General features: G+C 36.2%; 1 protein-coding gene across 1 annotated transcript; it reads left to right on the top strand.

Moving 5' to 3' along the window:
- On the top strand, window positions 1-25,396 carry UBE2D1 (ubiquitin conjugating enzyme E2 D1). The gene is made up of 7 exons (XM_031461307.2): window positions 1-277; window positions 17,547-17,610; window positions 17,704-17,735; window positions 19,820-19,897; window positions 20,947-21,052; window positions 23,689-23,782; window positions 24,521-25,396. Exons 1-7 carry the CDS (start codon window positions 254-256, stop codon window positions 24,564-24,566), a joined length of 444 nt encoding a protein of 147 aa, XP_031317167.1. The 5' UTR covers window positions 1-253; the 3' UTR covers window positions 24,567-25,396.

Genomic DNA, 25,396 nt, shown 5'->3' with positions numbered 1-25,396 from the left:
GGCTCCTTCCCAGAAGCAGAAGCGGAAACAAAAGAGTCTCGCCGGCGTCCCCGCCCGCACACTCGCGCACTCTCGCGCTCGGGCGCACTCGGAGCAGGCACCGGCGCCCGGAGCGAGCCAGCGAGCGGCGAGCCCGGGACCCACCCGGCTGAGCCAGCCGAGCAGCCGGCGAGCAGAGCCCGCGACGACCCCACGCCCCCGAGCCCCGCAGCTGCCCGCCGCCCGCCAGTGTCCTCACCGCCCTCCCTGACCCATGGCGCTGAAGCGGATTCAGAAAGTGAGTGCCCGGGCCGGGCCTGGGGCGGCGGGGCGGGCTTCGGCCCCCTGCCCACGCTGACCCCGGCGGTGGTCCCGAGAGACGCGCCGGGAGGGCACAGGAGGAGAGGGTGTGCTGGGGCTGGGGCGGGGACGGGGGCCGGAGGTGCCGGCCGGGCCGGCGGGCACCCGGCAGGTGAGGAAGGAGCACTGGCAGGTCCCGGGGGCTGGAGGTGCTTGGAGGCAGGGAGCCCGCTGTGCGCTCGCGGCGGAGCTGCTCCCGGAGCCCCCGTCTGGAGATCCTCCGGGATCTCCACACCTCCCCGAAATCTGTGCTTCACGGTCACGGCTGGATTTTGCCCCTACCCCCGGCTAGTTTTGGCCCTTGTCATGCTGCTTTCTCCACGTTGTTTTCTTAAGCCCGTTCTCTTTGATATTCTTGCTTCCCCGAGCTCCTGGGGAGGGCTAGGAAGGTGTGGTGGGCCTGCAGCCTTCCTCCGCGGAGCTGTTGGGTTTGTTCTTTCTCTCCTGTGCGGCTGGCTCTTGCTCAGATGCCCGAATGGGCTGGAAAAGCTCATTTGGGGCCGAGAAGCCTCCTGCCCCTTCTATTTTGGTGCCTCTGCTGCTGCCACTTCAGGTCACATAGCTGTAGTGAAAACATAGTTGCTGATACACAACAAGATGACCTCCTGGCTGTGATTCATGGTGAGTCAAGCCAAGCAGGTTCTTTTTCCCTCATGATAAACTTGTAAGTAAAGTTTGAGACACAACAAACTGTCACAAATTAAATTGTTTGATGCTTTGACGCATGGGTATAGAATGAGGAAGAAATGTATTATATTCATTACATATTTATCCATCCCAACGCAATGTGAAGAATTGTCTTACCTTGCATAATATTATCACTACCGTCTTTAATGTGAACGTCTTACAAAATTGGGGTTAGGGCATTTTCTTTCTGTTTACTTTTATTATTTGTTGGGTTATTTGGTCTGTTCACCGACGCAAGTTTTAGGTTTCGCTGTTGTAGTTCATGGGGAGAACATGGAGAATTTGTTTTTTTAATGAGAAGTTCGTTCAGCCAGTTAAGCCAACAGTGGATAGCATGTTTTGTAAAGGATTTCAGAAGACATCTATGCCTACCAAAAGAATTTATCAGCTTTTTCAGGCATGAATCAGTAGAGCAGTGATAGAGATGTATACATTGTGTTCTCAGTCTCCATTGGTGGCATCTTCTGGTACAGCGGACAACAATTTTGAGACCTAGCCAATTTTTTTTTTTATTTTTGGTTCAAATACTAAAACTAGAATATTGGTTTTGTGTGTGTGTGTGTCTTTTAAGATTCCTCTCACTGTAAAACACAAAGCTAATTAGCATTTATTAATTAATATGTTTTATGATTTGAAGATAATGCAAGTACATATTTTTTTCATATAGTTAGATTCTAATTTTGAAGCCCTACTTGGCATCTATGCCATGCTTTGTATATTTATTAATGATGATGTAATATTGGCTCACATTTGAAGTAAACAGCACATATTTTCCAAGGAAGTCTTAAAATTCCACTTCCTTCTTCCCTAGTTGTGAGAATTTTTCACAAGACTTTACACATAGAATAGATTTGAATAGTATAGAATTTGTCCACAGTAATTAGACATTCAAAGAAAATTGACACTATTTGTGAGTATTATACTGGGCAATTATCAATCATCATGCTGAGTGAATATATTTGGCTTGTATTTGTAATATGGCATGTACCCAAGTCGTATTTTTAGTAGGTATTAGTTATTATTAGTTTCTAACAGAGTTGTCTGGCAAAAAAAAAAAAAAAAATTCTTACCTAGAAATGATGTCAGACCTTTAACAAATTGATATTTTGGAGAAGAAATTTGGAATCACATAACATCCCATCTCTGCGTCAATCTTTGGCTTTCCTTTTCTGTTGGAAAAGTTGACCTGCACAATTCTCTTTCCATTAATCACATTTTCAAACCATTTCCTCAAACTTTAGGTGGTATTATTTTGTTTGATTCCCCCCTTTTCCTCTTTCTTTACCTACCTCCTTGATTAGAAGCCAATTCCAGGGGAGGTGTGCTGTTTGCCACGTGAACAGTTACAAATCCCTCTTTGATATCATCAGTGTACAAATTCTTAAATCTTGGATGCTTCAGCAAAAGAATGTACATATTAGCATTTTGACTTTCTTTTTAAGTTAATTAAAGTAACACTGTCAAGTACCTTCCAGGTCATTGGGTTGTGATTTTCTTGTACCCACACGGGCAGACTTTAGAACTATGCAGAACCTCAGTGAACTCTGCAGTAGTGCAGTGGAGTCTCAGAGTGGAGTGGAGGGCAGAGGAACAGCCTCTGGGGTGGTGTATGAGAATCATCCCCGGGACATTTTCAGACTGTCTCCGCTGCTGTAAATGGAGAGATGTTGAATCCCTCGGTTGGGCTGGGGTAGAAAAAAGGCTGAGAATCACTGATGTTCTAGTCTACTCTCCTTTCTGTTCAGAGAAGGAGCCTGAGATCTGGAGTGGAGTGCTTTGTCCAGGTTAATCTCTTAAGAAGTGACTTGGCATATTTGAAAATGTTAAAAAGTTCATGACTTTACATTTCTTCAGTCATATGAAAAGATTAAAGATGGCTGAGTTAAAATTGTATGAATATACAAAGTATGCGGATATGAGTGCTTAAATATATTTTTATGCTTGAGTATGCTAAATGATTTAATACTCTAATTTAGACATCCAGTGCCAGTTTTGCATTTCAGCTCATAAATTTACACACCCATGCCCTATTTTTAGATGCAGTGGTAGATGTTATCACAGTCACCTAAGTCACTAAAGGAAAAAAATCTGAACAAAGTCTGAGGAGAAATATCTAAAACATGTCTGAAAAAGAGGGCAGTTTTCCAGCTGGGCGTTTATTATTTTCTAGAATTAATTTTGAAGTGTTTTTTCTATCAATTCTGTTTTCAAACCTTGGTAAACTTTTTTTTGGAAATAAACTTTTTTTTTTCAATACTGAATGTCTTGAAAACCAGAAAGGAAAAAAAAAGGAAATCCTAATACAGTCATCATCATCTTAGTATATTTCCCTCTAGATTTTTTTAATTTGTCAAGAAATTGAAGTAATCATACTAACATGATGTGATCTATCTTTTGAAAAGTGAAACAAAAGAGTTTTGTTTTGCAAATATAGCAACACAGATATCTATTCCTTAATGTATAGTTCTGTCCCCAAGATGGATATTTTTTTTTAGTAGTCAATTTCACTTAAAATGTATATGTAAATATAAATTAAAATACAATTTTATGAATGTTTTAAGCTGCTGAATTTTTCAATTTATACAATTTCACATTAAACTATTTATGTCAGTGTGAAAATCTTAGGATACTTTAAAAAAAAAAACAAGAAACACCCAGCCTTTTGTGGATGGAGCATCAAATGGGAGAAGCAGCTCTGGTTTCTATTCCTGGCTCTGAATTACTAGCTTCTTCCCCTGTCCCTAATGACGCTGCTGAGAAGTACAACCAGCATGTGTAACACATAATGATTACTCTGTGCTAGACACTGTACTAAGTGCTTGACATATATTAATTGATTTTATCATTAGTAAGCCCAAGAGATAGAAACAATTATCCCCATTTTACAGAAGATGAAACTAAGGCACAAAGATGTTGAGTAGTGTACTCAGAATCACATATGTGGTAAGTGGCAGTGTTAGGAGTCCAAACCAGACTGTTGGCTCCAGAGTCCATGCTCTTAACTATTTCACTATCTAGATGGACTCACATCTTATATCTGTTTTACCTAAATTGAAAGACATAGAGTCAGATGAACTTATGGATGTAAGTATTTTGCAAACTGGAATTTTCTATACAAATGTAAAGTGGCATTATAATTAACACTGGCATATTTAATAATTTTCATTGATGGATCACTCGTGTTGGTTATGCATTGTAAATTTCTGCTCTGCAGTCATACGCACTGGATCAGTTAACATGGTAAAAGAATAATATATCTGTACATCTTTGTTTTGTCACTTATTCATAAATGTAATTCATAAATGTTTTGTCATAAGTATCATCTCATTGTGAAGATTTCATTTGAGAAAGTAGTTTATGAATTGATCTAGCTGTTTAGTTCCTGTAATGACTTTGAATAGTAGTCAGCAGTTCAGTTTGCACAGATATGTTAGGAAGACTGGCGGATTAGAAGATTAAGCCTAAGACTCCAGGTTCCTTCCAAAAAAAAAGACACTGCTTTAAAAAGTTTTTAAAAAGAAGGAACACAGTATTCATGCTTTTTGGTAGATAAATGGTTTGTCCTGAGATGAAAGGAAAAAAGTGTTCTTTATCTAAAAGCCACTGTATGAATTTTTCTGCTTTTAAGTCTTTATAATTAAGCTCAGTCTTCCTTTGGCCCCAGTATCATGTATTTTTCTTTCCTCATCACAACAAAGGTGTAAAAAGACAAGATAACTACTGTCTATCCTAGTTTAAAAGTTCTGAGGTTCCTTCTCTGTGGAAATAAATAGCATATCCAAATATGGCTGTTTGTGCCTATTTTAGGAAGCCGGGTACATATTATAAAAACCAAACCTAGCAGGATGTGGGATTGCCTCCAGCGAAGGAGAGTAGCATCCTTACTCGTTTTAGTTCCCTGAAATACATGTAGAAAACATATTTAATGAGTGCCACTAATCAAAATGGTCAGTCTAATAGTTCCCATCAAACTGAGTTAATAGGTGTCTCCAAGGTATTAGTTCCCCTCATCCCTTTTTCAACAGTGGATGAACTCGTATTACACTTAAAAGCTATTATTGAGGTACTTGTCCTCTCTCCTCTTAACCCTGTATGCTGCAATAAAAGATATTTAGTTCTGGGATGAATCTGTGAAGGTTCAGTTAACACACATTAGATGGTAGTCCGAGGCTCCTGTGTTCCAGGGGTTGTCCTTAGTATGGGAGGGCACTGCCATCCTGAAACAGTCTGGCGCTGCCCATCTGATCACCACCTTTCTCTGCGGCTTCCAGACTTGTCTCTTTTCGGAGGTTTCCCCCACTGTTCTCTAGTCATACTACCCTGTTTGTGTGACTCTTCTCCTTCACTGACGGCACCTTGCTTATTAGGCTTCTCGTCTCCTTTGAGATTTTGGAAAGCCTTTCTAACTGGGGTGAGGTAGGGGATTGGTTCCTTCACCTTAAACTTCTTTAGCCAGTAAAATTAACCTGATGGTTCTCACTCCAGGAGGCCACCCTCCTTTTGTGAGTGGTTTGGATTGCTCTGGAGGGGACCTAACAGACCCGGTGCCTGGGCTCATGTTCTTCTCTAAATCTGTAAAACTCTTGCCTGTGTTTTTACTTGCCCCAAGTTTTGATGTGTTCTGTTTTTTATTTTCACTTAGTTAAAAATATGTTCTGATTTCCCTTTTAATTTATTTTTTGACTCAAGTCATTTAGGAGTATATTATTTATTTCCCAAATAATTGGGATTTTACAGTGCTTTCTGTTCTTGATTTCTAATTTAATTCCATTGTGATCAGAGAATATGTGTTTTTATTTGACTCCTTTAAACTTTTTGAGATTTGTTTTAGGGCCCAGAATGTGGTCTCTCTTTTTTACTTACGCAATAATAGCACCCTTTTGGTGTTCAGCATAGCTTTTGAATGAACAGTGAATGAAGTTTAATAATTTCTAGTCTTCATTTTGCTGGGTGTCTGTAGAGTCTAGGTTATGCCTAAGGAATGAATGCCAAACTAAGGTCTACACCTTCCCAGTGCCTCAGTGTCTCCTTGTACTTCCCTGAGCTTTCAGAACAGGGGTGACATAATCAGTTTAGAGGATCACAAACAACATTTTAAAAATTGGAGAAGGAAATATTAGTGCTTTGGGTGTAGTAATGGTGTTGTTTTTTCAAACTTTTGTTTTAGTTATGTATATATGTCCCTGTGTGTGTGTGTGTATGTGTATGTGTACTAGGTTGTGATGTTTAATGTTTTTCTTATGAATTACCATGAGGGAAGATTGAAAATCATTGTTCCATAGCATAAGATCTTTAGGTAAAAACAATATTGTCAAAAATACCTGCCATATAGTCATACATGTACATATATGTGTTAACATGTATGTATAGAGAAAGCAAATGAACACATACACACACATATATAGATAAAGACATAATGTAAAATATTCTAGCCTTGGAAATATTTCTATGTAATACGAACTGTCAGTGCTCTTTGTTATCTATTACAAGTAGCAACATTTTATAGTCATAAAGTACAACCACAGTATTTAAGAATAGAACTGAGTGATGCTAAAAGAGATTAATTTATGATGCAAATACTTATTAAGTGCCTACTATATCTATGCCAGCTATTAGGGACAGAGCTGTGAGAAAGTAAATATTTGGTAAACATTGGTAGATAAGTTTGTGTTTTAAGTAGGTTTTAAGAACTAGATTGCTAGTTTTTTTCTTTTTCCTTGAAGCACTGTCTTTCTTGGTTACCATGAAGTAAATAGTAATTTTTCATAATGGGGCACTCCAAATGTTCTATGTTGCATGTTCCATTGTGTGTCAAAATTCTATTATGTGTTTGAAAAGTTGTATGTAATTTCCTATCTTTTTTTTTTTTTTTTTTTTTTTTTTTGCATCTCAGAGTGTCTTTGAGCACAAACACTCTCAAAGCGTATGAAGTAGTGTTCATGTCTAACCTTAAGTCTCCTGGGAAAAGGTAATAAGAATTCCTTTTCATTGCTTCACTCTTCACAGTTTTGTTTCTCTTGAGCATAGCTGAAAATGTGCAAATGGCCTTAATTCAGTCCTGGAGCATTGTTGGCTCCAGTGTTGATTGAGAATAATGTGCTCTAGTTATTACAGCCTTGAGATGAGTATTGTTTGGGGTTGGGAAGGGTGCTGGAGTGGAAATCAGCTGGTCTGAGCCTTTGTCCTAGCTTTGGCTTTGTGACCTTGGCCAAGAAACTCATAGCCTTTATTCTCTTTATCTAGGAATGGATTGAACTAGGTAACTTCTATGGTCCTTTCTGATTTATAATTTTTGGCACACCTAAGTAATGTTATTTACTGTTTTGTTCTTGTTCCATAGAAAAATGGTTATAAAAATAAATATTGAGCAATGCTATATGAAACTTGAGTTAACATTCTATTTATTTTAAATTGTCAGAATTGAAATAGACATCTTAATGTATAAGATCAGTGAGCCTCTAAAGACGTATTACTTTTTGATTAAAGAGCATTTATTTGTGATGCAAATAAGATGTATTTCTGTTTTTGTACTGGTAACACAATGTACTTTTCTAATTCCATTTAGCATCCATCTGTTTCACAGGTATCTTTTATACTTTGAAGATTATTTTATCCATGTATTTAGACAACTGCCTTACACAACTGCCTTTCGTGTAGATTTTTTAGATTCAAGTTAATGCATTTAGGCAGCACCTTACGTATATAAGGCATATACAAAATGTAATAAGGAGATATTTAGGAAAGTAAGGATAGCCAGCATTGTCTAGAAAATTTAAAACTAATAAGGGTATAAAACATCTTCTGTCTAAAAGGAAATGATGTTTGAAGCTAGGGGCAAGATAGCATTTTGCGGAATTTAAAGTCATTATGACTGGTGTAGAAAACATTGGGGGAAGTGGGAGAATATATGAGGCTAGAGAGGAGTCAGATCCTGGAAGGTCTGCTCAGCCATTTTAAGGATTTATAGCATTTTAAGGATTTATACATCTTCTGTTAAGGCTAATGAAAAGCATTGATACGGTTTAACGTGGTACTTTAACAAGGTGATTTTGACCCCACTGTGCTGGTAGAGAAATAGGAGGTCAGTTAGGACATCATTACACTTGTTAAGTGAAACCCAAAAGGATTTGAGCTAGCGTGATGGCAGAGGACATTTGGAAAGAGGGGTATGTAAGAAGGGTATGTAAGAAAATTACATACTTGGCCTTTTTGAATTGGCCTGACCCACCCATGCCTGCCCCTACTTGGCCCTGCAGGTCACACCTCTAAGGCTCGGCAGTCTGGCCAGTCTTCCGCCTACTGCCTAGTCTGTTCTCAGATTCCTTCATAGCATCTCCCTGGTTTACACTTTTGGCTTCTTACCCTGAAATGTCTCTCCTCTGGCTTTTCTCTTATGCCCTTTGGACCTCAGGTTTTTTTATGACTAGCCTGTTCCTGGGACCATTTCAGTGGGAGGATCTGTACCAAAGGAGAAGCTGAATAACTTGGTACTGATTCATGTGCGGGGGTGGGAGGGTGGGGTGGGACAAGAAGGGAAAAATTCCAAAGTTTAGAGTTCGGATTACTGGAATAAGTGCTTTTTTACTATAATACTTCCTAAAGTAGACTCAAATACAGTTTTTTTTTTCCCCTGGGATACCTTGGACTTGTCTAAGATATGTTTTTATTTATGTAATTCCTACAATGGAAGTATTACATGTAAAGGGAGGTGATTGAGTCTTTTCTTTAAAAGGAAGCCATGTTTTAAATTAGAGGCAAGATAGCATTTTGGGAAATTGGAAGTCATTATGGCTGCTTTAGAGAGCACTGGGGGAAAGTGGTTGCAGATCTGAGGCATTGGGTAGACAGTGTCCCTAATCCTGACCTCAAATGTTTATTCTAAATTGTGCTCTTTATAGTTCAGATTCAGTAAATATTAATTTGATGCGGTGAAGTCAATGGCATCATTGCTTTTTTGATCTTCTTCCTTTTGTGTTGAATTTGGCTGCTTTGATATCATTACTTTTAATAAACAGCCTTTGCCAGAGATACCTGATCCAAAGAGACAGAGAAGCAGCCAGGACCAGTTTGTTGAAGTGAATTTGGTCCCTATAACTTAATTGGATGTCGTCAGCATTTTGAAGTCTTCCAGCAAGACTCTCCATGGTTTAAAATAAAGATGTTCTTTAATTCAAGGGCTTAAAGAAGTCTGTATTCAGAGACATTTCTGAGAATTGTTTGACATCTCCCTATTGAAATAGCTCTAGTCAACTGGATAAGGAGATCAGAGTCTGAACTATAAGCCCATGAAATGTTTATTTACAGACAAACCAAATATAGCTCTTATATCCCTTTAGAGACAACATCAAAAATGCAATCCAGTAAGAATCACTGCCTTGTTTTAGGAGTTTTGAGATAAAGATGGTTGTGTCACATTAATTAATTGCCTGTTGAACCAGGATTTTTGAAATAATGCTTTCATATGCTTTGGATTCAGTAATTTAGAATTTGGACTGTAAATCAGTCCTTATGCATGGGCTGCTTATATCCTTTACACACACCCGGTAGGGTATATATTATATCTATTATGGAAATTTAGACCTTCTGAATGTTGAAAGTAGACAAGAACAAAGCATTTTCAGTCTGGTCAGCATAGATTTTAGAGAATATTTACTGCATAGTGTCATATGAAGTCTGAGCATAAATAAGGCAACTGACTTGTTAGCTTTCATTCTCTACTGTTCAGATTGGGCTGTTATCCTTCTGGGAGCTGAGAGATTAATGCAGCCCTCTCTTCTCTTATATTCCCTTCTTTGTTTCCTTTTATTTGCTTACTTTCTTTGAATTAGGCAGCCTCGTCTACTTTTAGATTTTAAGTCCCCTAGAGGCAGGGACTGTGTCTAAGTTGGTTTTATGGAGAACACTCAGCATATTGTGGGGGTGTTATAAACATACCATCCTTGCCAATTTAAAATTCAGCTTCAGGCCTCTCAGTACTTTTCTTTGTGTCTAGTTGGTTATAAAAATCTGAACCAGAATAGAGGTGCTTAGCCATGTAAGTCTATATAAATGCATTAAGTACTTGTTTTTGTGGATTCATAGTGCTTTTATAGTGCCAGTCATAATATAGGGACTATCTTGTAATCTACCTTTCATTACTGTATATCTTTATTTTGAAATTTAAATACCCTAATTAGTTTTTTTTATTTGAGTGTGAGTCACACTGGAACAGAAAACTGCTTCACTGACACAGATTACACAGATAACTTTAGCATTCTTTCACCAGTTTGACTGATCTGTGTTTAACTATAAGGTTTGTTTGTTTTAAACTTACTTTGTCTCAAAGGAGAAGGAAATTGAAACTGTATTTCAATTTTAGATTTAAAAAGTCACTGGAAATGAAATTGAAAGATATACACACACACACAAAATATATGTATACACACTGTGTTTACTGTAACAAGTTCTTTTCATGTATGGGTTTATAGCTAGTATCATTATTTGATAGCCATCTTTTACATCATATGATTTCTCTGTATTCTGTTCAAAATATAGCTGGCAGTAGAATTGCTGGGTCCTTGAGCATACCTGTGTTCACTGTTAGTGGTTATTGTCAAACTTTTCCTCTTCTACCAGCAGCATATGAGAGTTCCAGTTGCTTCATATCTGTGCCAACATTTGTACTGTCTTCTTTAGTGGCATAGCATTTTGAAAAATTTTCCATTTCCGTCCACTACAATGTCACTGTCTTCACTTGTAGTTTTTGAATTCCAAGTTTGCCATTTTCTTTCCATTTTCAGCAAATTGATGAAATAAAGTTAAAGTAAGTTCTCATGGTCCTACTCAGATGTCAAACATCAGCTTAAAGGATGTGCTGTCCACTTCTTTTATGTGCAACTTTCTGTAATGAAACTTTGTAGAGCCTTGGAAGGGTTGGGGAGGGTACCAATCACATTGAAGTCTATGTAAATGGCGCCCCTTGGAGTTGGTGCACATGGCCTGTGGGGCAAAATGCAGCAGCCCTGACTGCTGCTTGTAATAACTGACAAATACACACACACACACACACACACACATGCACACTCTCTCTCTCTCTCACCTTTTTCTGTGCTCCAGCAATCCACGTTTTAACAAATGAGGATTATTTGTGTTTAAGCATTGTGGTGTGCCACGAGTTTAAAGGAGTGGAGTAAGGTAGAAACCCTGAGGCAATCCGTCTGGCTTTTCAGCATTTCCTACCTCTTATAACCTTTTTAATGTTTCATATTTGTGTTTATTTTTGATATAGAAGGTAGTTTGTGCCAGTCAAGATATTTTATACCGGTTCCTTCCTAGATCACACTTCTGTCCTAGGAGAAACTTTCTTTCTAGCACTCCCTTGAGTGTTATAAACCTTAATGAACACATTCAGATGGTGACCCTTGAGGCTTGTAGCTATTTTTACATACATTTTCTTGGAGAAACAACTACGTGGAAGTTTCTAAGGATCCAGAGGACCTCTTTTCTATATCTTTTAAACCATATCTTATGAAGTTACTTAAGTATTTATTTATTCATTTATTTTGTTAAGAGGGGCACTGGGGTTTGAACCCAGGACCTTGTGCATACTATGCACCACTGAGCTATACACTGCCTCCCCCATGAAGTTACTTTTTTCCACAAATAAGTTCTCCTTGAATTTCATGCCCCAGTTTAATCATTAACAAATGTGCCTGACCAGTGACTTATGAAGATTTTTATTAGCATCATAATATTATGTCATTAAAATAAATCTTTAAAAGATTGGGAGTGTACAGTTGGGACTAGAGTATAAAATCAGAATCATGATCCCTATTAGAAAGGACGTTGAAGTGCTTAATAAACTCTTGCTATAATCAGTCGGGCTGGTTAAATTGAGCTTGGAACAAGTAAGGAAAAAAAACCTCTGTCCAGACAGGCAGCTCTGTCTATGGGTAGCTCTGTCACCAAGGATTGCTAGTGTTTGGAAGACAACTTAACTTTGAGACTAGGTCAGCTCAGCACAAATCCCTAACTCCTTTTGGAAAAGCAGCCGAAAGCTATGTCCTGAAAGTAGGTCAGCAGCATCTTAAATAAACAATAAGAATGGAATGTTTAGAGTGTTGAGGGCTTCTAAATCAGAAAAACCATAACAAAAATGTCTAACAAGAATTCTGTGTGGCTTTGAACACCTTGCTAGAATGTCATACGTTCTGTAAATTGAAAATAGTTGTGGCAGTGGTATGTGTTTTTAATACCTTAATGATTAATATTCTTTTGAGGTTCATTTCTAGATGTTATTATATGTTATTATAAAAAGCTACCCCCAGTGTTTTCAAGTGATTTTTCACTATTTTCAACACCTGTTATTAAGATTTTTTTTAAATTATATGCAGTCTGTATATCTACATGAAGGAGTAATTGATTCTGATTCTATTGCCAAATCTAATCATTTGCATTCCTAAAAAATAGAAATTTGAGATATCTATGCTCTACTGATCATGTTATTCCTTAAATTTTATTGTTTAACTCAAACTATCAAACACCTGATATGAAAGGCATTGTGCTAAGTATTGTGGAGGAATCCATGAATAAAATGCATGTAAATCCTGATTTTAAAATAACATTTCGGTAGAAGAGGAAAGAAAAGGAGGAAACTAGTATTTATTAAGCTTCTGTTATACACAGCAGATATTAAGCTAGGTACTTACGTGTTTTCATTTAATTTTCAGTGTAGTTCTTCGAGGTCATCAGTGATATCCCCATATGAGGCACTTGAGCAAGAGGTCAAGCAAGTTGGCCAAGGTCACATAGCTAGTAAGTGCCAGTAGCAAGGCCAGCTCTGACTCCAAAACTCATGTTTTTTAAGTGGCCATTGGGAAGACAGCCACTGTTAAGGACAATGGATAGAATTTGGGCACAGGAAGATAGTGTAACAGGGAAGAACAAATCTGACTCCATATTAGATCTGTTCCTTTAGCTCTAACTCTTTGCTGTGTTTCCTGGGTTTAGTCATGCTGGTTCTGCACCTTTTGTAAAAGAATGTTGCCTATTGCCTGAAGATAGCCCATTCTCAAGGCTCTGACCTGTAAGGGTATAAAACTTTTTCATTCATACAGAGATAAGAAGTTTCAGAACACAAAGGATTCTGACACCAGAAAGTTTCCAACAACCAACCACACTTCTGCCCCCTTTTAGTGTTAAAAGAGCCTAAATTCTGACTTGGGTGAGATCGTTCTCTAGGACGTTTGTGCCCCATCTTCTCGGTCTGCTGGCTTTCTGAATAAAGTCGTTATTCCTTGCCCCAACACCTTATCTCTCATTTATTGGCCTGTTGTGCAGCAAATAGAATGAGTTTGGACTTGGTAACAATAGAAGGAAGGTTATTTTGGACAATTATTACTGTGAGGTGAAATTACTAGGTCAGAGACCATATTCATTTTCTGCTTTCACAGTTACTGCCAAGTTGCCCTCCAGAAGATTCTGTCTCAGCTTACTCTCTCTCCAACATCGAGTGACATGCTTATTTCCCACCAAAGCCATGGGTGGAGATACTCTAATAGGTTGGCTGTGGTTTGGTTTGGGTGATGGCCTTGTGGGGGTTTGACTATTTATACAGTGCTCTCTCTGTTTCTTCCCTACAAAGCACTGTTTTCCTTTGTTTTGCTTCTGTAACACACACATATACACACAGATACAATACTTAATTAAAATGAATGGTTTAAAATGCTTTGTCTCTGGGACCTTTTACTTTTAATCAGCATGGGATAAAATCATAGCCATGAGCCTTGGATTTTGTGAGGATCCTATACATTTGAGCAACTTGTGTAAGTCAGTGTTAATTCTTAGAGAAAGAGTGAAGAGCAAAGGAAGAGATTACTGGTCCTAGCATTTCCTTTTGAAATATAAGAATCACTAAACTATTTTTAATACTCCATATGTGGGTGTGATGCTAGACGTAGATAAATAAGAATGCCAATAATAGTAGAGAAAACATAAATCAATTAATAGGGTGGTTTTTGAAAACCTTGGAGTAAACTCAGTCAAAGGGAGAATTTAACAAGTATAAATAGTCCTTGATTTCTTGTGTTTATCTAGAAGTACACTGGCTTCTGAAGAGACTTAAGAGCAAAAGGGATGAGTTTTGGTTTGTTTGTTTGTAGTTTTTTTTTTTTTATACTTTCACCTCCTTAGCACATCTCAGAATTCTTCATTTTTCAATTTTAAGACCTGTATTTTTGTGGGCAAGGGAGGGTATTTATTGTGCCTTTTGTTTTCTGTTGGTCATTCTGTCTGTGCATATGCACCATAGTTTCAGTGGCTTATTTCCAGGAACGTTTCCAGACATTTTGACAAAGGGAGAGAACATTAGAAATTTAGACCCTTTAAAAGAGTCTAGGCTGTGTAAGTCTCCTCACCAAAGTGCTTGAGTCGTTATTAGTCGTAAGAAATGATTGCTGTGACTGTTAAGAATGATGTACTGTCAACTGCCTCTTTCCTATAAGTGAGCTTTAAATAGACAACTTAAGAACCTGGCCTTTGTAGATCAGTTGTTAGATTTTATCTCTCGTTCTTAGCTCTAACTTCAAACAGGAGGTAGAATCAGGACACAAAGAAACGAGAACAAGATAACAAGTATTTTTCTATACTATTTTAAAGGGATTTGAAAGAACAGTCTGACATTTGAAATTTGAACACAATTCAAGGCTATTCCAATTAAACTATGGTTTGAGGTTTTTTGTTGAACAAAATTAATTTGTATGTGTATGTATAATTTATTCACATATACATTACTAATAAAATATATACATGCAAGTCATCAGTTTTTTTTTAAACCACAATTAGAGACTATCATTTTCTAATTAACTAGTTTTTCTAGTTAAGGGCAAAGAAGTTCCATTTACCCATTTAAACTAATGTTTAGAAAACTCAACATGATGAATCTTTTCAAAAGCAATCTCCTAAAAGCCCAAATTTAGAAAAATGTTAAGTAAAGCACAGTAATTCTAAAATGGGGCTATGACTTGGGAACTGCTCCTCCCCAGTCACTTAAACTGGTTAAATAATTAGAGAATTGGATGGTTGTCATCAGTTCCATATTATCTTTTTTTTTTCTGAGGGGGGAGGTAATTAGTTTGTTTGTTTATTATTTTTTTTACGTGGAGATACTGGGGATTGAACCCAGGACCTCCTGCATGCTAAGCATGCACTCTACCACTGAGCTATACCCTACCCCTAGTTCCATATTATCTTTTTTTTTTTTAACATTTTTCATATTATCTTAACACTTATTTGAATGCCTTCTATGTGCCAGAGACTGCTGTATGCCTCATATGTACCATTTCACTTGTTTATCATAGAAACTGTGGATGAAGGCTGTAATGCCATTTTGTATTAAAGGAAACTTAAGGCTTGTAGAGAAAAAAATGCTTTGCCCAGGATCATTTGGCAAGTGAGTGATGGTACATGGACTTGAACTGAAAAGCCTTGCTTTTTTAACCACTATCACTAGGTCAAAGACTGAAATCTTCCTCTTTATTGTTTAACTAAACCTGGACCAAAGAAGCCGCTAACTCTGTTAGTTAATTCTTGTCAGGAGGAGAAGCACGGCACCAGCTGTGGGGGAAAAAAACAACAAAAAACAAAAATGAAAGTACCAGGGTGTAGAGGGTGTATTGAGAAAGACTGGACGCCTTGGAAGGAGACTTGAGGTTGCACTTGGCCCAGTTCCTTAGCTCATATATCACTTTCTTTTCCCTACCACATCCTCTTCCTTGTTTGTCTCTATTAGAACACTGAACTCATTGCTGTAACCACTGTATTGCAGTGATTCTAAGGCGCACGTCTTTTTCATTTTAACATTTCTAAAGTCTGGATGTGTCTTTATAATTGATGGTGTCTTAAAATTAATTGGCAGAGTTTTTTCCTTAACTATTGGTACATAAAATAAAGATGTAGTTTACAGTCAATGGTGTCTTAGATTTGCTGAATACAGTGTTTGTTTACATGTGTCCCATGAAAATGTTTATATCATTTGCACGGTTTTAAATACCAGGTGTATACAGTGCTTTTTCTGATAGCTAGTCCCTTTTAATCTCCAGCCCTGCATGTTGAGCTAAATTTTTCCTTGGTGTCACAAGGATCACAGATTCATTGTGTCTGTTTTCCAAATCAGTGTGTCTTGTAGTCGTCCCACATCTCAGTAGGTGGTATCTACCTTTGTTACATTTGTGAAGCTAAAAAGCCAGAGGTTCCACTACCAGGATTTGATTCCCAGTTCCACCCTATACTAGTTCTGTGAGCACACAGTGAAGTGTGGCACCTTTATTCTTCATCTGCAAAGTTAGGAGCATAGTAACACCTATGTCTCAGGATTGTTAGGATGGTAAAACATCAAGTAAATATTGGCTGCCACTAGTCTTCACCATACGTATTTGTGACCTTTCTCCTTACTCTGTACATGTGATTCATCATCAAATCCTGTGATAAGTAAGCCCTTCAAAATATCCCAGACCCATCCTCTTTTACCTGCCCCTCCTCCAGTCCAAGCCCCTCTTCTTGTAGCTTCTCTTTCCCACCTCTAATCCATTCAACACACAGACCAGTCGGAGCCATCTCTTAAATCAGATCATACCACTTCTTAACATCCCTCTCAATGCACTTGGTGTAAAACCCCAATCCTTAATATGGTGTATGTTGTTCTCAGTTTTCTGCCTGGCCTCTGCCAATTTCAACCTCATCTTATACCGCTCTGCCTCCCAATGTCACTCATTTCTCCCAAAATTAACTCTCTCGTTCTCTAGATTTCAGCTGAAATGTTACTTTCTCAAAGACATTCCCTGATCTTCCCAACTAAATTAGATTCTTCATTCCTGACATTCGGTCTTTCGTATTGAATGTGACCCTTTCATATTTGAGGGTGAGCAGTTCCTTCCAACTGAAGGGAAGGAAGTTAAGTAATTTCCCCAAGGTCACAGGGCTCGAGCTGGAATGCCAACCCAGGACTGGCCAGCTAAAGCTGCGCCGCTTCCATGTTTCTTCCTTTGCTTCCTTGAGAGCAGGAAAGAGCATATGAGTCAGTGTGCTAGGCTTCACAATGTGGCCCACTGCTCTCCTTTCTTTCCATTTAACCTGCACGTTGTTCCTGTAACACCCATCTCTCTGTGAGCTTTCACTTGACCAACTTGGATTATGAGCTTGTTGAAGTAGGATCTGTTTCTTACGTATTGCATACCTAGCACTTAATATACGTTACCTTGAATGCAGTAGATACTCATTAAATATTTTGTCTTAGGGATGTTCAAGAAAAACCGTATTTTAACCCATTTGATTTTTTCCCAAAGTTTGGAGCTGTCTCATGAAGGAACTTAATATCCTTATTCCATACTCTTCTACCTGTCAGTGACAGAGTACATTTTATGTCTCCATATTTTTGAATAGGACTGCCTAAAATGATTTTAAAATGAGTAGTTTGTGTCTTCATGGATTATTATGCATGTTTCCCTGGAAAAGAATTAACCTGAAGTATTTTTTCTTCGCTTCAGGAATTAAGTGATCTACAACGCGACCCCCCTGCTCACTGTTCGGCTGGACCTGTGGGCGATGACTGTAAGCTTTGCTCTCTTGCTAGGATTTTACTACCATTAATAATACAGGTCTGAACACTTGTTAATGACTCCAAAACTGCTTTGTTTGTTTCAGTGTTCCACTGGCAAGCAACTATTATGGGGCCTGTAAGTATGATTCATATATATGAAATTAAATCCCTCAGCCATGCTTCATTCTTGACATTTCACCTTTGAGCAGATGTTTGTGGCTAGGGTTGAAGTTTCCTGTACCCTGAATCACCCAGGAAGCAAAATATGAGTAGAGGATTTATGATGATTTTCTAGAGCCCTGGTGGCAAATACTTGCTAGGATGGTGTTGTCTTTGCCAAATCCATGATGGTTAGGCGTAGTAATGGATCGCCCACAATTTGCAACCAGGCTGCATGTTTGCTTTATCTTTTTTTAAACACAGGGAGTCAGTTGTCCAGAACTAATCATAATTATTCTCACATCAACAGTTCTAGTAGTTTAGAAGTGAGTCTAATTAACCCAGTAATGGAATTCCTACACAGAACAAGCACCAGTTTGCAGTCAGTCTCATCGCTGTTCCTGTGTGTGAGGGAGAACTGATACTTAAGTATCACAGTGGCTCTGTCCTTGCCACCTCATGAACTGGCCTCTTGGTTTCGTTGCATTGTCTTGAACTTAAAATTATCTGCTGTTTTATGCCTGGCTTCTCTTAACACATATTACCTTTATTAAGATTTTTTTCTTTCTACACCTGAGAAGCAGTTATGACTTGAAGCAGGCTCTTCTTTCTGTGGGCAAAAATCTGATTGCATAAGAATGGGCCCTGCCAGCTCAAATCTATTTTCTGGGTGAGAGTAACTTAGTAACATGTTTCCATGAACAGCATTCTCTCCTCCTTCCCGGGACAGAGCCTTACCTACCTAGTAAGCCATAGAGTTTTTAATCTTATTCCCTTATGTTTAAATTTTAAAAAATAGAACAACTGTTGAATTTTCAGAGCAGGAGTCCTGGGCCAGTGTCTTAAATTACTAAATTGTTACATTAAGTTAGTTTTTTAAAAGGGTGAAGTGCACCATATTTATTTATCTAAGAATTTTTAGTAAGAATCTATTTGTTTTTCATTGCTTACTAAGAACCTTCAAAATAGTATCATTGCAAGGCTCACCCTTGCCATTTGAATTATATAGCCCTTGACAAATATTTCTTAGGTGAATCACGTGTAGCAAATGGTGACAATTATGTACTCATACCTACCCTTTCCTTTAGTAATGTAAATACGCTACTCTGTAGTATCGTTTGAATATCTAAGCAGACCATATCTGTTGATTGTAATTTACTTACATTTTCTACATTCCTTATAATTTTTTATGAATTAGAATTAATGTATATAGTAAGAATAATTCTATAGTACAGTCCTCTAATGTATATGCAGAAACTTAAGGAGGAAGTAATGAGCTTTGCTATTATTACTAAACTGTTAATATAACATAATACAATTGATTAAATATAAAGGAATTAAAATAGAATTTAAGGTATTTTTGCTACTTTTTTCCTTTTTAAAAAATCATCCTTTTTTTTCCCCTTGCTTGTAACATTATAAATATTTCCTAATTGCCATAAAAAGACATGGCCAAATTTAAATTCCTCTTAGAAAGTTGTTTCTTAATTTGATAATTGTATGAAATTGAATTTGTCTAGTTTTGTTTGGGGCTTTTTTGCATTTTCCATGTTATCTTATAAACTGTTGCTAAGTGAAGATTTGATATCTAAATGATGTAGCAGTGTCACTTAGCCTTTTCATAACTTGGTCATTTCAATTCATCTCCATTCTTGCCCTTTAAAGTACCGTCAGAACTTAAGTTTCATAATTAAGAAGGTAAACAGTAGCCCCAGTCCTTTTTTCCATACTGATTGCTGCTGTAGAAAATTATTCTTTTCTCCCAACAGCCTTGTGTGTTTACTGATCTTTAAAAGTCTGTACTCATAAACAGATTTGTCTGGGCAAATCACACCACTGTGTGTGTCCTATTTTTGTTTTGTTTTAAACTGTGATGCCATCATGATTGTTGGAAAATCCTCCTTCGTGCCTGCAACGAGAAACCTGTTTTCAAGGTAAATGATTTGAACTTTTGACAAGATGGCATTTTTTTTTCAAACTGGTAACTTTGGGGGAAATCATTTTAGGTTACTAAATAAATATAGTAATCAAACACTGATGCAATTTATTTTGTAATTTCAGCCTGATAGCGCATATCAAGGTGGAGTCTTCTTTCTCACTGTACATTTTCCGACAGACTATCCTTTTAAACCACCAAAGGTATTTTTATTTTTATGATTGACGTGAGTCCTGGTCAGGGATTTTACTCTATCCAGAGATATTTTCATGATGTCAGAAGACTGTGGGTAGGTTAGCATGTTCAAACTGTTTTATAAAACCACTGAATCTAAAATATACTTTCTTACTCAAATATTGTATTGTATCTATAAATAAAAGGTAGTATCTGTTAGGCTGTAAATTAGCTTCCCTACTTGTCTTTCTCTCCTTATGTATAGTTTGGGAAGTTTTTATGGTCAAGAATTAGCATTTTCCATTCAGTCGTTCCTAGGTTGACCCTTCTTTCTCAGTTTTTAAGTCATCAGCAAACATTTATTGAGCACCTGTACTGTTCTGTTGCATTGGGGAAGACACAAGAAAATATGACACAGTTCCTTTAGTGTGATAGGAAAGATAAAAGCACATCCTTATTAAATCTAAAGAGGAAACAAATGATGGAGGTATCAATGAGGGAGAAAATCATTAACAAATTGTGTGACTGAGGAAATAATTATTTTAGATTTCTGAAAACACCTGATTAATATTATATATGAAATAATGTAACAACTCTTGTGGGAGAATAGAATTCTTGGTGGATTTCTTAGGACAAGTAAGCTGGGGCTCCTCAACCTTCCTCTGAAACAGGGTCAACACCCTAATTTTAGTTCCAAATATCTCACTTCCAGGTGTCACTTGATAATCAAGTTAAGACAAGGATTGCTTTGAGGAATGATGAAAGCAATGGTTGATTTCTTCCATTGCTACTCAGCCAGTCACACTAGCTATTACAGACTTAATTTACTACACTTTCCAAAATACTTCTCAGTTGCTTGGGGTAGGGGAAGGCAGGAAACTGACTTTATTTACTTTCACATTTTCAGTAGATAAAACTACATGTGCATAAAGTAGATGTTCATCCAGTTTGTGCTGAATATATTTCTCCTCTAAGATCCCATAAAACTGAGGACATTTTACCCTAGAGCAAATTAGTTCTGTTTGGTTTCTCAGTTTATGGATTATCACAGTTTTGTTTTGTTTTGTTTCATGTTTAGATTGCTTTCACCACAAAAATTTACCACCCAAACATAAACAGCAATGGAAGTATTTGTCTTGATATCCTGAGGTCACAGTGGTCACCAGCTCTGACTGTATCAAAAGGTAATTTCGTTTATCAGATTTATAACAGTGAAACAAGAAAAACACAGCAGGAGTATCTTAGGGAACAAAGTGTAAAAAAGCCAATCTACTATGTTTTTTTCTGCTTTGATCTTGCTTTGCTTTCTTAGCTCTTATGTTGTTCTCGCTTTTAACAGTTAGCTTGGGGGACTGATGGGCAAGTATAAATGATGAAATGAGAGAAAGTTAAAATGCTAGAGCTAGGAATTTGGGGATAAGCCTGTTGACATTTTACCCCTTCAGTTTGGGCTTTATCTTTTAAAAAAAGAGAGAGACAGAACCAGAGACACAGAGGGAGAAAGAGACAGAATTAAAAATAAGATTTTAGGACCAGTTTTTTCTTTCATTAAATGGAATTATTTATTGATACAATGCGTAAAGCATTATATCTCTTTTACTTCATGTAAGAAGAAATGTCAGATTAGTCAGATAAATGATTTAAAATGGAAGACATGGGATTGGGGATTAACAGACACACAGTACTATATATAAAATAGATAAACAACAAGGACCTATTGTATAGCACAGGGAACTATGTTCATTTTCTTGTAGTAACACATAATGGAGAAGAATTTGGAAAGAAAATATATATGTATGTTTGTGTATAACTGAATCACTTTGCTATACACCTGAAACTAACATTGTAAATCAACTACACTTCAATAAAAATTAAAAAAAAAATAAAATTTTAAAATAAAAATACACATTCTATATGTAAAAAATAAAATGGAAGACATATTCCACACTTCAGAAGAATGCAGTACATATAGCATGTTAGTCTAAACTTCAAATAATCAACAGCATCATTGTAAGGACTGGTACACAATCCATGTGGATTCTCAACTTTAACACATTCTTTGCTAAATTATGAGATGTGTATATAGAGCATTGGAAATTGTTTTATTTCATTAGCCAATACTATTTGCTGTGCCAGCCTCTTAATTTTGTCTTGTTTCTCTAACAGAAAAGAACCTGAGTTACTGTTCTGAGTTAGAAGCGTCTGCCCCTGAAAGGAACTTGGCAGTTTTCCCTTTTTATAAAATTAAGAAAACTGTTTCTCTTGAAGAATCTGGGGGAGGAATCCCTAGTCATTTAAAACACTTTTTAAAATAAATGCTACCTGAATACTTGTTTTAAAAAGTGGTAAGGTTTTTAGGAAGCAGTGTCCACAACCATGATTATTTCAAGTATTAGATAAGTAATAACCCTTCAGGTCAGTTAGTTATTTTTGAATGACAGGTTTTCTGACTTAAAATGTTCGTATACCACATATGCACCCAGCACATAGTAAGCACTCAAATGATTGTCAACTATTATTACCTTTTTCCTTATCTTAAAACATTTTGATTTGTTTGCATAATAGCGAAATCAGGGGACGTGGCTCTTGGCAGCAGGAGTGGGGAGATGAAGAACTTCCCTGTTGCTTATTATTGTAGCTTAAACCTTCTTCCTTTGTTTGTACATTTTCTACTTTTTATATTTTAAATGTCTTTTTTTTTATCATGAGTTTAGTCTGGGAACTTTCTGGAGATCTGAGCCCAGATAATCTACCCTGTTGGTTTAACATACAAGACTTGAAATTTCACTGGGCAGACAAGATAAAAAAGATGAATAAAGTATTAGATTTTGTTAGTTCTTTGCAATCCCTTTCCATGTCATTTAAGAATCAGCTCCACTTTATAAATTCACTTCTGTAAGAGTAGGAAAAGATAAAGGAATACAGTAGAGTAAAGTGAAGATGAAAGATTTTTCCAGAGATTTCTTGTACCGCCTCAGAAGCGGTGGCATGTAATTGAAGCAGACAAATGAGGAACCAGAGTCCTATTCCCTCCTTTTTCAGATACTTACATTTGTTAAAAATTATAGCTATTTGCATTAGTACTTTGATGTAATGTTCCAAGAAACAACTACCATATTTTTTCAACTTTCATTTACATTTTAAAATATATGTTACGAAGTGATAGCTGTTCATATTATTTTTAAATGCATTGATATGGATAATGCACATGGAATAAACAATTCATTGAAAATAATCTTACAAATCTTCCTTCTTTAGCACTAAGCCCAAGCTGAAAAAATGCATGAGCATGATCTGTAAAATAGTGGATTGTTAACTATCATTTGATTACTTTACCTTTAATTGATTAAACACAAATTTTCTGCATTAAAATGGAATAAAAAGTGGACAGTTTTCTCATTAAAGTAAAAAAAATCTCTAAGAAACATCTAATGCCATTCTAGTATTTTTTCCATTATGTACCATTTGGGGTATATGTGTTGTTACCTAAAAATATTTTTGTAGAGAACTTTTGAGTTTAAAGGTTATTAATAGCTACTTTGGAGGCTCACATTTTTTAAATAAGTAGAAATTTAAATTGAATTTAAAGCTTCAAAAGTTATAATAATTTTGTGTTATACACACTGTATAGTAATTTTGCAATTTAAAAAATTAGATACTTGCTACCAACCAAAGTTAACCTAAAATGTAATTTAATGTGTTCATTTTATTATATGTTTTCTTTATAAGTTTTGTCTATTCAGTATAGTTATTTTCACATGTGTAATTTGTATAAAGTAGAAAACTCAGAATCTAATATGATGTTTTCTTTTAAATCTAGTTTTATTGTCCATATGTTCTCTACTTTGTGACCCTAATCCAGATGACCCCTTAGTACCAGATATTGCACAAATCTATAAATCAGACAAAGAAAAGTAAGTGTTCACTTATGTTAGTTTCTCTTTGGGTACATTTTCTATGTAATCTGCCAAAACATAAGTATTACCAATGTTTTAAAATACATTTAGTTATGCTTGTTATCTTTATATTGTTTGTTTATCTTTCCAATGCAGTAAACCTTTCTTTTTTAAAAACTCTATTAGTCTTTTTACAAAGAATCTTCTTCCGTCTCACTTATTGTTTAATCCTTTATTATTTAATGGTACTTCTGCATTTGCATAGTATGCATATTTTTTGGTAGTAAAGAACTATAATTTTAGGTAGTAAATTTATAAATGAAAAAAATTGATAATTGGAAAGTATTGAATATCATATTGCTTAGCCTTTCCCAGAAAGAGGGTTACTTCTAATTCCCCACTAAACTGACCTAATTTTCAAGCTGTTTTATCTTACTTACATTGATTCATTTGCATTTTACAAATAGTGCCCATTCAGGGTTGGCGTTTATAGGTTTCTATTAGAAGTTGGTTTCTTCATTTTTTTTATGATTTAGGTATGTTTTCATATAGGTTATGAAGAGATCCATTAATTTAAAAAATCATTTTATGTTTTCTGTTTTATTTATTCATGAGCCTAAGTTACATTGACCCAATAATTAGTGTATGTATGATTATTGCAATTAAGCATATGAAGGTAGAGTATACAGTTTTATATAGATAGATTCTAAAAGATTTAATTTATGTTTTGATTATATCCCTTTTGTATACCTACAGATACAACAGACATGCAAGAGAATGGACTCAGAAATATGCAATGTAAAATAAAAAAATTTTTCATATATACCAGAGTACTGTAAAAGCTAGGTTTTTTCAACATTAGCAGTAAATTGAGCACTGTTTACTGTTTCATTGTACCATGAAATCCTTTGATTTTTACCCATTTTAAATGTATTTCTGAAGCAAGACAAAACAAACTTCCAAAAATATCCTTAAGACTGTGATGAGAGCATTTATCATTTTGTATGCATTGAGAAAGACATTTATTATGGTTTTTAAGATACTTGGACATCTGCATCTTCAGCTTACAAGATCTACAATGCATCTGAAAAGCAACCAAATTATTTTTTGCTGAAGCTAGATGTTTTTACATGGAAAATACTGTATGTGTTGTCTGAATGTCGTCAGTTTTATAAATCTGTATTCAGATTTCATTCTTTGTTAGCTCACTTTATAATTTGTATTTTTTTACTGTATAGACTAAATATATTCTATTTACATGTATGTCAACTCATTACTTTTTTCCTGTGAACAGTATTGATAAAACCCAACACCTGATAATGAAATGAATTAACTGGCTGTCTCCCCTGTCTTAAGGTATTCTGTAGATTGCAGATTTCTTAAACATGAAATGATCTTTACACTGTAATTCTCAGTATACTGATTATGAAGAAACACTTGTTTTGATTTTGTTATACTTGACTTAACTTTATTGCAATGTGAATTAATTGCACTGCTAAGTAGGAAGATGTGTAACTTTTATTTGTTGCTATTCACATCTGAATTTTTTTCCTGTATAGGCAATATTATATTGACACCTTTTACAGATCTTAATGTAGTTTTTTCCATATAAATAAAATGCTTTTTCTACTA

The sequence above is a fragment of the Camelus dromedarius genome, chromosome 8 (genome assembly GCF_036321535.1).
Source record: "Camelus dromedarius isolate mCamDro1 chromosome 8, mCamDro1.pat, whole genome shotgun sequence".
In the NCBI taxonomy this organism is placed as follows: domain Eukaryota; kingdom Metazoa; phylum Chordata; class Mammalia; order Artiodactyla; family Camelidae; genus Camelus; species Camelus dromedarius.
Note: the sequence above shows the minus strand (reverse complement) of the source record. Positions and strands in the feature narration are given on the sequence as shown.